The 13,708-nt window shown below is 43.5% G+C and overlaps 1 protein-coding gene across 1 annotated transcript in view; it reads left to right on the top strand.

The window, feature by feature from the left end:
- Positions 1-13,444, top strand: part of LOC134356075 (RNA-binding Raly-like protein) — a 1,565,186-nt gene extending 1,551,742 nt beyond the window's left edge. Inside the window, exon 10 of the mRNA XM_063066635.1 lies at positions 13,006-13,444. Coding sequence (XP_062922705.1) covers positions 13,006-13,065 — 60 coding nt within the window. The 3' untranslated portion in view covers positions 13,066-13,444. The remainder of the gene's footprint in view (positions 1-13,005) is intronic.
- Positions 13,445-13,708: the final 264 nt, after the last annotated feature.

Raw genomic sequence — 13,708 nt, 5'->3', positions numbered from 1 at the left:
AAGACTTTCCAGGTGCAAATCCATGGTCTCACAAGACTAACGGATGCCTTTATTTATTTTAGTTTTTCTGTTGAGGCAGATGCCCGACTAGCTTCAATCGCAGGGTCCTCACTGTCTCAGTGTCACTTGGTCGAGCTACCTCTGTCTAAGCTCTTCTTTCTGTCTCTACATGGAAGTCTTTGGCTCCGATATTGGCAGTGCACACCACGGCACTTATCTACCAGCATCACTGAAGAACATCTTGTACATGTCCTTCATCTGGGACTTCCAGCGGAAACAGGTCTGCGCCTGGGGTTGTGGGGCAGGGGGGAACTGTCACAACCACGGATTTGGCAATTGTGCTCGTGAATATACACATGTCAGCTAATTATTATTTCATCGTGATAATATTTAACTCCATTCATTCCATCGTAGCATTTGTCGAGACAAACCCAGGACATAGCTACGCTTCGTTATCAGCATTCTACCTTGCCTGAGAAATTGGACTGTCCACTCAACTGACTGAAGACTAGTGGTATTCGTTTAATTCTTAGTTGTTCTTGTCAGTTGCAGTGGAGGTTTTGTTTTCCATTGAGTGTTTTAGTCAACAGCCTTGTTTGGCCTAACATTTGTTTTCTTTTTTTCCTTTAACATTGTTCGCATTAAAGTCTGTGAGCTATCGACCTGCTTCAGTATCTCTCACTCCACACTTGGGCCATGTCACCCAGTGACAAGCTGTGATTCATCCAGGTAGGATACTCTCTATGGTGTGCTGATAAAAAGTTGGTGAGGGTTGCCATAGACCTGTTTTATCAGTTGGCCAATTGCAGTGGGACAAGGTCATCTGGTAGGCTGGAGTTAATGTGTGTCATGGCCAGCCTTTCAAAGCACTTCCTGTGGTGAATGTCAAAGCCACTGGGTGGTAGTTATTAAGAACCATTATCTCATTTTTTTTCTTGGGTAATAAGTTGATAGTGGTCTTGCCATGAGTGGAGGAAATTATTTGATATATGTCAGATTGGGATCTGAGCCATATGCCAGGAAGAGTTTGGGAGTCAGTCTTGGAAATCAAATGGCCACTGGAAATATTGGGTTAAGGTCTGGAATGTGCAAAGGGGTCAATGTTTGCTGCAGCACTGTAGCCCATGTACCGCTCTTAGCTTCCCATCATCCTGAACCGTCGTTAACTGTCTTCCTGCCTTCATGTTTACTTCAAGTGCGTGCCTCTATTTCTCTGCTATGTAGTTGTATGGACACAACAAATTGGCAACAAGTGCGAACCTGAATGTCAGTGATTATCACCAAATGCACCAACAGTTATTAAATGGCAGAATTCAGAGGAAGGGAGCGAGACCGGAGACAGGAGACAGGAGTGAAGAGTGAAGAAGAATACGGTGATGGAGAAGGTGGTCACAGGTGCTAGAAAAGGGCACGTGAGTAACAGTACACAGTGAGAGACACACAACTAACAAAGCTGAAGTAAAAATAACGTGACGGTGCCCTTAGTTGGGAAAGTTGATGAATTTGTTAGTTGTAATGAGGACTGGGAATCGTATACCAAGAGGGTTGAACTGTATTGTAAAGCTAACAACATGGACGAGTTGAAGAAAGTCTCCATACATCTTAGCTTAAGTGCTAGAACATACAGTTTCTTATGGAACTTTGTAACTCCTGAAAAACCAACAAGCAAGACATTTGATGAAATTGTTGCAATTTTGCAAAATGGAGCCAAAAATTGCTAGTAATAGCTGAGAAATTTAGATTTCACAAAAGGAACCAGTCAAAGGAAGAAAGGATTTCTGAATACATTGCAGAACTGTGTAAACTTCCCCAGTACTGTGATTTTAGAGATAGACTTTTTAATGCATTAAGGGACAGGCTTGTATGTGGCATACATAGTCAAAGTGCTCAGAAAGAAACCTAACCTTAGAAGGGGCAATGGTCATTTTAACATCATTGGAGACTGCCGCAAACTACAGAACTATAGAAAGATTTTAGAATGTGAAACATAATGTCCCTGAATGGTGCAAAAAGCCAGAAATGTTATTGATGTAGCAAATCCTCCCATGATGGTTCAAATAAAGTTTTCAGAAAGTATCACAAACAAAGCCACATTGCAAGTCAGATAAGAAGCACAGTGAAAGAAAAACCAATGAAAAGTTTCAACACAAAACTAAATGCATAAAGTGACTGAATGTGAAACTGAATCAGACAGCCTGACGAAGGTGAGCTGTCATGCCTAGAACTGTATAGCATTATTGAAGCAGATTGCAAAATCATATGGATCACAACAGATGTGTCTGGTGTAAAACTGGAAATGGAGCTGGACACTGGGTCAGCTTCTTCTGTAATTTTAGAGGATGACTACGATAGACTGTTTTCTAAGCTACCACTAGAAAAGACCTTGGTGATGCTAAAGATTTGCGCAGGTGAGAAAGTGTCTCCTGAAAGCAAACTGGAAGTGAATGTAATGTACGGAGGTAAACACATCAGTTAGAGCTTTAGAAGTTTGAAAAGTGGAGGGCCAAAACTTTTTGGACTTGAATGGTTGAGGAAAACCCATCTAGACTAGCACACAATCAGCTCCAAATGTGTCACCAACAGGCAACTGCAGCTCAAACAGAGGCATTAACCAAAGACTGTCACAGCTGCTTAATGCTAATGAGCGTGTTTGAGAATGGTATTGGTAAACTCAAAGGCATGGAGGTCAGAAATTAACTGAATGAAGCAGCAACACCTAGATTCCATAAAGCACATCCAGTGCCTTGCGCATTACATCCTAAAGTGGATGCTGAACTTCAGAGCTTGGAGGCATCTGCCATTCTCTCCAAGGTTGAGTGGAGCGACTGGCTCGTGCCCATTGCCTCAGTGATCAAGAAAGGGAAGGCTGGAGCTGTTTGCATATGCGGGGACTTCAAAGTGAGCATCAACCCTGGGCTGTGTACTGTGCAGTATCCTCAAATTCAGAAGTTTTTTTTTGCACCTTTGGTGGGCAGGGAGAGCTTATCAAAGTTTGACCTGTCACAAGCCTACCTGCAAATGGAGATTGAGGAGTCAAGCAGGAAGTTCCTCACAATCTACATTCACAAGGGACTGTTTCAGTATAATCATCTCATCTTTGGTGTCACATCAGTTCCAGCAATTTGGCAAAGAGCAATGGACCCAAGTGCTCCAAGATCTCTCAGAGCACAAATTTACCTTGATGTCATGAAGAATGATGAAGACTATCTCTGGAACCTTTGTAAAGTGCTTACCAAGCTCAGTGAAGTGAGTATGGTCTGATGAGTTTTTTTTTCAAGAATGAAATCTCACTGTGGACATGTGACTTGTGTAAGCCCTGCTTGTCAATGACAAGGAGATTGAAGCAGCGCTGCAGGCACCCAAACCAGAATGTGTCACAACTTCGGTCGTACTTGGCCTTGTATGCTATTACCACAGGTTTCTTCCAAATCTTGCTACAGTGCTGCATCCATTGAATGCTCTGTTGCAGGCAGGAGAAAAATGGGAATGGTCAGGAAGATGTGAAAGAGCATTCAAGGAAACAAAGACTAATAACATCAGATGAACTGCTCACCCATTATGACCTATCTGTCCATCAGACTGGTTAGAGATACATTTTCTTATGGCATTGGAGCCATTTTGTCACAATTATAGAAGATGAATCTGAAAACTTGATTGCATTTGCTTCAAATTTATTGACAAGTGCAGAATGCAACTACAAACAGATCGACTGAGAGGCCTTAAGTCTAGTATGAGGAGTAAGAAGTTTCACCACTCCCTGGACAAAAGTTTACTTTAGTGACTTATCACCAACCCCTTGAGTCCATTTTCAATCCCAGGATGGGAATCCCAGTGATATCTGCTAGCTGAATGCAACATTGGGCACTTTTCCTGGGAACCAACTCTTATGACATAGAGTTCAAGGGTAGTACGCAATGAAACAACACTGATGGCTTGTCATGTCTTCTGCTGTTGACAACTGAAGAAGAAAAATCTGATTCTGTGATCCAGCAGTGGTGTCCCACATAGCGTTGGTGGACCAGCTGCCAGGAACAAATTCTGAAATACAAGGAATGACCCAACATTGTCAAAAGTCTATGACAGTACCATGGAAGGATGGTCAGCTCATGGCAATCCTATGGTTCCAGAGTTCTCAGTGAGCTGAAACCACCTGTCTTTATGTCAAAGAACACTGATATATGGATCTCGTATTGTAGTTCACTCTAAACTCTAAATTGTGTGCCAGTGTGTTAACCTGGATAGGGAAGCTGTTGTATTTCAGTTCATCACACAAAACCTCTTCAGCATCCTGTGACATGTTGCAGTTCACCTACCTGGGCAGCGTATCTGCAACAACACTACCGTAGGAAGGGACGTTGATAATCGACTCGCCAGAGTCAGCAGTACCTTTGGATGCCTCCAGAAATGTGTGTGGAAGAACCAGCAGCTGCATCTGTCCACAAATCCAGGTGCACAGGGCTGCCGTCATCATAACACTGCTGTACGGCTCCAAAGCCCGGGTCTCGTACCACAAGCAGATCTGGTCGCTCGAGCGTTTCCATCTCCAGGTTATCAAAAGCAATACTCTACAGAGAACTCTCTCAGAGCAAGAGAGATCATTCTGCTCCCCGCATACAAAGTATAAAGACCGACTTAAGCAGCAGCCCTCTCAGGCAAATATTGATGTCAATGAGTGGCAGCAGCTGGCTTGTGACAGTGAACGCTGATCCACAGTGCAGCCAAGAATTTTGAGGAAATCAGAAGAGCAACTGCTGAAGAGAAGCAGAGATGCAGGAAGGACCTTGCTCCCCAAGTGCCCACATCCCAGCTGTTCCAGTGTCCCTACTGTACCAGTCTGCAGATCCAGAACTGGCCTCGGTCACCAACGATCGTGCCATCACTCCTGAGTACTCTTCTTCCCTCCTGATCTTCACAAGCAAAGAACCAATCATCATCATCATTGAGTGTGAAACCTTTTTCAATTTCTCGTACTGCATCTCATCCTAGCATTTATCCACTATGGTTTTACATGCTGACATTATTAGGTTCTCACCAACTGTGACCTTTCCTTTTCTTGGTAATAAGTTCTGCTACTAAACAACTTGCTTCCCGTATCTTTTTACTGACTATATTAACAAAAGCTTTACTCTGTTAGTTTTGAGATTCCAATAGCCATTTAAAATAATCACCCCTTTTGAGTCACGTGGCTGTGATCTGGAGTTAAGTGGCTTTTCCATTTTGCTGGAGCCATGCTACATTTGTAGGTTGTTTGCCACAGACTAGGCACAATGGGATAGGACAACTTGGATCCATGTAAAACCCAGTGATAAGTAGCTTTCATTGTAAAGACAGACTTCTTTTTTGTGTCCATTGCTGCGCTAGTGCAGTGAAATGACTCAGATTATAATTCAAAGATCGCCACATTGGACTGTCAGACATGTCTGTAAAACACAGGGTTATGAAAATATAAAAATGGGAGAGTCCATTCAATGCTCGGAAAACACTCTTCACAATTCATCAGCCTACCCTCCACCCATCTATGCAATACAGCACTCAGCAATTATCAATGGCCTCCCCTATCTTGTGTCAAACTGAGAATGGACTCAACCAAATAAACAGGATCCAACTACACACGGCCATACTGGGCTGAGAGACCGCTAATGAAATTGCCAATGGATCTGCTCTGTCACTGTCCACCACTGCAGGCGCTAGCATTGTGCTTTCAAAAAATGTTTTTTTTTAAATCATGATCTCTCGCAGGACCCCAGGTGACCTCTTGCAGAAACCTGGTTGAGAGACCCTGGTCTATAGAGCACAGGATGCTGCCCCACAGTGACCAACCAGCTAATTAAAAAATGTGGTTTGCAAAGTGAAGTGACTGAGACATTTTCATCTGCTTCAGCCAAGTGTAAGACAATGACAATATGTTAACCGGCCTGCATCAAAGAGGTAAAATTGGTGAAGTTATTTTGCGTAATTATGACTGAATTCAAGCTTGCAGACTGGACTTGGCACATCAGACAATAGGTGATTTATTAGTATTTGGCATATTTGTGAGCTTCGGAGTCAGCCTTGACACCATTAATTGTGGGTATCTGCGATCCCTACCCCCCCGCCCCGGGGTTTTCAAACCAGGAGTTTCCAACCTTTTTAATCCTTAGAACCTTACCATTAACTGAGGGTTCCCTGTGTGAATTACATTGTCCCAGCAAAGGTGATTGAATATTCAGAGATGTCTCCCATGGTAGTATGTAATTCTAAGGAAGTGTTCTTAACCCAAAAATATTGCAGAAAGCTACCTAATTTTAACTATTTAAATTGTATCAAATCACCTGCTGCTGCCTTTGATCTTAAGAGTGTAAAAAAAATGTGATGTAGCTTTGGATTTGGGAGACAATACTGAGAGGGGCTCCAGACTGCCTATTTTCCATGATGAATAAAGATCTTTCCATTAGCAGCTTCAATGTCTCTCCAGTGCAGGGGTGTCAAACTCATAGTAGGTCACGGGCCGGACTGGGCAAAATGCAACTTCATGCGGGCCGGATCAGTTGTGCGCGTGCGGACGCACACGTGCATGCTCCCACAGCTTTCGTTGCCTTCGTATTTTCAACCTGCTGTCACGTGTCTCAGTCTCTGCTATAACTACAAAGTGTTTCACTTTACAAATTTTGTTTCTTATGAAGAAGATTGCCTAGCAAGCATTATTTTTATGATTGGTATTAACTTACAGTCATAGGCTACAAGAAAGTTGTGATGAGAGAGAGAAAAATGATGCTATTTTGGCTAAGATTGTTTTGGGAGCCATACACTTTCCATTAATAAACCATTTGAAATTGAATATTAGCAGACACAAATGTAGACCTAATGGAACAAATTGTAAATGTAGGCTACACAACTGCACCTAATTTTTATTAGCCTGCTTCCAGCAATCAAACTCAGACAATAAACACAGTAAGCCTCTAATTTTTATTGAAGTGATCACATTTACAATAATAGAATAGTCAGTAAATGAATGAATCATAATATTATGACACTCGATATTTCATAATGCATTTTGCTTACATGTCTCAGTGCATCAAACAGTATCACTCATTTTTCACTTGCTGCTTCCAGACACCTGACATCTCTTGACTTTAACCAGCCTGTCAACATCAGGGACCAGTTTCTGGGCAGTTGTGATTTTTGTAATGTCATTTAGATGTCTGTGTGTCAGCTGCGAGCGTAGTTGGGATTTGTTAATGTTCATTATGGAGAACGCCTGCTCACGGAGATATGTTGTCCCGAACATACAAAGGATCTTTGAGGCAAAGTCTGTCATCTTGGGGTACATCGGTCTCAGCTATTGATAGAATGAGTCCAGACCCACAGTCTCAAATTTATATTTCAAAGCCGAGTTACACTGAATTTCAGTTAGTTCCATTTGGAGTTCCTCCGGCACATCTGATACTGCATTGACGGCAAACGGCGAGCAAAATAGTGAGAATTCCTTCTCGAGCTGAGTGAAGACTTGGAAATGATTCTGAAACTCACTTTTCAGCCGTGATATTTTGTCCTTGTACCTGTCCATGTTGTCATTATTCCCATGAACGACACGCACAGACTGCAAAGAGGGGAAATGAGCTGGGTTGCTCTGGGATAGTTGCATCTCCCACTGGCCTAATTTAATTTGAAAGACACGAATGCTGTCGTAGTATTCTGTAATAAGTTCGTTGCGGCCTTGCATCTAAACATTAAGCACATTTAAGTGCTCTGTTATATCCACCAAAAATGCAAGATCATGAAGCCAGTCTGGGTCATCCAACTCTGCCACTGGCTTCCCTTTCTCGTTCATGAATAGTCCAATTACTGCAATGTAATGGAAAAAAAAACGTTTGAGCACAACCCCTCTGCTCAACCAGCGGACTTCAGTGTGGTAGGTCAGGCCGTGTCCAATATTACTTTCAGACAAAAGAGTGTCAAATTACCGATGGTTGAGTCCCTTGGCTCTAATAAAATTAACCGTTTTGATTACTACATCCATGACATTGTCCATTTTCAGGCTCCTGCTACATAACAGCTTTGAATCGGTGGACTGGTTAGTATTCAAGGACTCGGCAGCTAACCTCAATGAGTACGCCTCTGCTGTCACAGACTTTATTTGGAAATGCACGGAGGACTGTGTGTCTCACAAGGCAATCCGGGTATTCCCTAACCAGAAACGACTTTTAGGTCCGGAGATACCAGTTGCTACACAGAATCCAGATGTGAACTCCGAAAAGCCATTAAGGGTGCCAGGAGGCAATAACGAGCCAAGTTGGAAGCCCAGGCTAACCAAAGGGATGCCAGTAGACTATGGCAGGGTCTAAATGAGATCACTAGACGCAAAGGAAAGGCTGGGAAAATCAATAACTGTGGCGCTTCTCTTCCTGACGAACTTAATGTATTCTACGCAAGATTCGAACAGAAGAGGAGCGTCCTGCTCCCTCTGGATGAACCGGACCTGGTGGCATCGAAATTCATCAACAGCGAGGAGGACGTTAGAAGGGCCTTCCTGAAGATAAATCCAAGGAAGGCGACGGACCCAGATGGCGTCCCAGGACGGGTTCTCCAGGCCTGTGCAAGTGAGCTAGCTGGAGTGTTTGCTGACACCTTCAACTGCTCCTTGCTTCAGTCTAAGATCCCCTCGTGTTTTAAGAAGGCAACGATAATCCCAGTGCCGAAGAAGAGCAAGGTGGCATGCCTGAATGACTATTGACCTGTGGTTCTGACATCAATTGCTATGAAGTGCTTCGAGAAATTGGTTATGGCATACATCAACCACAGCCTACCGGTCAACCTCGACGCTTTGCAATTCGCCTACCAGAGCAACAGGTTAACACAGATGCCATCCCTCTGGCCCTACATTCCTCCTTAGAACACCTGGAGAATAAAGACGCATACGTAAGGCTCCTTTTCATTGACTACAGCTCTGCCTTTAATACCATCATTCCAAATAAACTGATTCCTAAGCTCTGGAACCTGGGCCTTAGCACTCAGATCTTCAGTTGGATCTTCAACTTCCTCACAGACAGGACCCAGGCTGTAAAAATAGGGGGCAAGCTCTCCTCTACAATCACCCTGAGCACCAGTGCTCCACAAGGCTGTGTACTCAGCCCCCTGCTGTACTCACTATACACCCATGATTGTGTAGCCAAGTTTCCATCAAACTCAATATATAAGTTTGCTGATGACACAACAATTGTAGGCCGTATCTCGGGTAATGATGAGTTTGAGTACAGAGAGGAAATTAAGAACCTGGTGGCATGGTGCAAAGACAATAACCTACCCCTCAACGTCAGCAAGTCGAAGGAATTGGTTGTTGACTTCAGAAGGAGTAGCGGACCGCACGACCCAATTTACATCGGTGGTGCGCAAGTGGAACAGGTCAAAAGCTTTAAGTTCCTTGGGGTCAATATCACAAATGACCTGACTTGGTCCAACCAAGCAGAGTTCGCTGCCAAGAAGGCCCACCAGCGCCTTTACCTCCTGAGAAAACTAAAGAAATTTGGCCTGTCTCCTGAAACCCTCACTAATTTTTATAGATGCACCATAGAAAGCATTCTTCTAGGGTGTATCACGATCTGGTATGGAAGTCGTCCTGTCCAAGACTGAAAGAAGCTGCAGAAGATCGTGAACACGGCACAGCACATCACACAAACCAATCTTCTGTCCTTGGACTCACTTTACAACGCTGTCGGAGCAATGCTGCCAGGATAATCAAGGACACGACCCACCCAGCCAACACAGTTTTCGTCTCTCTTCCCTCCGGGAGAAGGCTCAGGAGCTTGAAGACTCGTACAGCCAGATTTGGGAACAGCTTCTTTCCAACTGTGATAAGACTGCTGAACGGATCCTGACCCGGATCTGGGCCGTACCCTCCAAATATCCGGACCTGCCTCTCGGTTTTTACTTTCCATTACTACCTTACTTTCCATTTTTCTATTTTCTATTTATGATTTATAATTTAAATTTTTAATATTTATTAATTTTAACTATTTTTAATATTTTTAATATTTAATATTTGTTATCCAGGGAGTGGGAAGCGCAGAATCAAATATCGCAGTGATGATTGTACATTCTAGTATCAATTGTTTGGCGACAATAAAGTATAAAGTATAATACAATGAAAATTCCAGAACTCCTGCTCCGGATTCTCTGTCTGAACTTTCTCTCGGAGTTTCACAACAACACCTGCCTTTTTCCTGACCATGGACGGTGCGCCATCTGTTGCTATGCTGACAGCGTGACTCCAGTCAACCACCAGTCTGTCCAAGGCCTCAACGAGGCTGGAGAAAACGTCATTCCCTGTTGTGGTGTTTGTCATGGGCACCATCTCCACAAACTCCTCGGTGACGGTCAAAGATGTATCAACACCACGAGTAAATATTCCCAATTGAGCTACATCAGTCACGTCGGTGCTCTCATCAGTTGCAATAGAGCAGGCAATAAATGACTTTATTTTGTCTTTTTGTTGACTGTTCAAATCTCCTGCAAGGTCCCCGACTCTGTCTGCCACAGCATTTCTTGACAAGCTGATATTACCAAAAGCCTATCTCTTCTCAGGGCACACCAGCTCAGCCGCCGCCAGTATGCATGCTTTGCAGAATTCGCCCTCTGAGTATGACTTCGACACAGCAGCTGTTTTGTTGGCAATAGTATAGCTGGCCTTGACAGCTCCATCATGAGTCTCTCGACTTTTGGTGAACACTGATTGCTGTTTTTCCAGAGCTGCTTCAAACTCGTTTACCTTTTGCGTTCTCAGTCATCCTACATACTTGTCATATTTTTCTCCGTACAACGTCTCATAATGTAGTTTGATATTGTACTCTTTTGCCACAGCCACTTGTTGCGAGCGTATCAGTCACACAGGTTTGCCGTTGACCTCACAGAAGAAAAAACGATCTTTCCAATTATCGTTGAATATCCGACCTTCAATGTCAAATTTTCTTCTCTTGGAAAGCATTTTGAACCATAGCAGCAAACAGTCTCAGCCTTACTACAGGTGTTACTTACCTGAGTACTCTGTGTGCTTATACTGTGTCTGACGACGTAAGTGGGGCCCTAGTGGTCTTCAGTGCAGGGTGGTAGGTGCTTATGCACAGCGGGTGGTTAACTGCTGCCTATTGTTTTCTAAGTACACACAACAAGCTGCCGGTGCAGCAGGTGGCACAGACAACGGTGGGAGAGAGAGCGGCTGCCGTACAGAGACATAATATGTGGTCGTGAATATACCTTTTTTTCCCCCAAATCATCTGCGGGCCCAATTGGACCCCTTCGTGGGCCAGTAGTTTTGACACCCCTGCTCCAGTGACTTGGATTATAGTCACCAGCCTAACTTGTCCATACTGATCAAGATGTCCATTTGCCTGCATCTGAACCTTTCCTATAACTAAATATCTTTTAAACATTGTAATTGTACCCACCTCTGACTTCCTCTTACAGTTCATTCCATCTTTGTAGAAAACTTGCCCCTCGAACCCCCTCTCATCTTAAACATCTGCCTTCTAGCTCTAGATTCCCAAACCTGGCAAGAAGACTGTGACAATCTATGGTATCTATGCCCTTCTTGATGTTATAAACCTTTCTAAGGTCACCCCTCAGCCTCCTTCACTCCAGACGAGAAGAAATGTCTTCAGCCAGGGAGGAATTCTCTAACCAAGAGGACTGTAGAGGTTCAGTCACAGATGTATAGAGATGTATACACTTCTGGACTTCAAGGGGATTGAGAGGCCTGGAGTGCAGAAAAATGGCACTGAGTTCAAAGATCAGCAAGGAAGACATGATAGCCCAGATATAGAATTATAATGAAAACTAGATGAAAGGTTTCAAAAATAGTTATATCACCACCCCCACCCTCCGGATCCCCCTCCTCCTTCCCTTTCTCCCATGGTCCACTCTCCTGTCCTATCAGATTTCTTCCTTTCCAGCCCTTTACCTTCCCTACCCAACTGGCTTCACCTGTCACCTTCTAGCTACCCTCCTTCCCCTCCCCCACCTTTTTATTCTGGTGTCTTCCCCTTCCTTTCCAGTCCTGAAGAAGGGTCTCGGACAAAAACATCGACTGTTTATTTGTTTCCATAAATGCTGCCTGGTCTGCTGAGTTCCTCCAGCGTTTTGTGTGTGTTGATTTGGATTTCCAGCATCTGCAAACTTTGTAGTGTTCAGTTCTGATCAACTCTTGGGAAGGATATTAAGGCAATCAAGAGAGTCCAGGAAATTTTTATGAGAATAGTTGTGGAATGAGGGTCTACAATTAGAAACATACTGTAGGTTTGAGAGGCTGAGACTGTCTAAAGGTTAAAAGGATTAGCTTCATTTGTCTCATGTACATCGAACCATACAGTAAAATGCATGGTTGGCATCAAATCAGCAACGATGGTGTGGAGCAGCCTGCAAGTGTTGCCATGCTTCCCGCACCAACATAGTATGCCCAGAACTCACTAATCATAACCATCATGTGAGAGTAATCTGGAGAGCCTGGAGGAGACCCACACAGTCACGGGAGAACATACAAACCTTACAGACAACGGTGGGGATCGAAGCGCCGATCTTACAGCTGGCACTCCAAAGCATTGTGCTAACCGGTAAACAACAGCGGCACTGGCACTGGACGGCATGGATAATGGTTGTCTGTTCCATTTGCTGGAAGGGTCAAGGGCAAGAGATGATCAGTGCAAATTAAAGAGGAAGAAAACTAACTGAGCTGAGGAAAGATTGTTTTAAATGCAGCATGCGGTTGGGATCTGTAATGCACTACATGTAGATGTGGTGGAGGCAGATTCTACTGCAGCTGTCAACAGGGAAGCTGGATAAATATATGGTGAGGAAAGCTTTGCAAGGACGTGAAGAAATAACAGGTTGTGAGAGCTCAAAGTAAACTTATTATCAATCTGCATATATGTCACCATATAGGCAGAGCTTGGGAGGGTTAATGGCAACTCCTTTGCTTGCATCTTTGGAAACAGCTCTATTTCCATCTTTAATATCTCTTTAATTTTTCCCTTTCAGAGTTCTTTTGAAGACCCTGACCTGGAGTTACATGCTGACTACGGTTCTTTGCAGGAATAGGACACGCTCTTGGGATTTCACAACTGGCTGTTGTTTGACACACAAAGGGCTCAGCCTAAGAGCTCCGCTTGCCTTCGGAGGCCCAGGATCTTGTGTCTCTGCAGGAGATCGGTGTGTCGTTGGAGACGGAAGATCTCTGACTGTGTGCCCAGATACCCAAGATCTTTGGACACAGAGTTCAGAAAAAGCGATGCAATGGACTTTTAACACATGTATCAGTATTCCACTTATGTTTGTATCATTTGCAAACTTTACCACAAAGTTATCAATTCCATTTTCCAAATCACTGACAAACAATGTGAGAAGTAGCGGTCCTAATACTGACCCCCCCTGAAGAACACCACAAGTCACTGGCAGCCAACTACAAACCCCATTTCCAGAAAAGTTGGGATATTTTCCAAAATGTAATAAAAACAAAAATCTGTGATATGTTAATTCACGTGAGCCTTTATTTAACTGACAAAAGTACAAAGAAAAGCTTTTCAATAGTTTTACTGACCAACTTAATTGTATTTTGTAAACATACACAAATTTAGAATTTGATGGCTGCAACACACTCAACAAAAGTTGGGACAGAGGCATGTTTACCATTGTGTTACATCACCTTTCCTTTTAATAACACTTTTTAATCGTTTTGGAACTG

This window comes from Mobula hypostoma, chromosome 14 (assembly GCF_963921235.1).
Source record: "Mobula hypostoma chromosome 14, sMobHyp1.1, whole genome shotgun sequence".
Lineage (NCBI taxonomy): Eukaryota > Metazoa > Chordata > Chondrichthyes > Myliobatiformes > Myliobatidae > Mobula > Mobula hypostoma.
The sequence above is the reverse complement of the archived record's forward strand: the minus strand, read 5'-3'. Positions and strand labels throughout refer to the sequence as shown.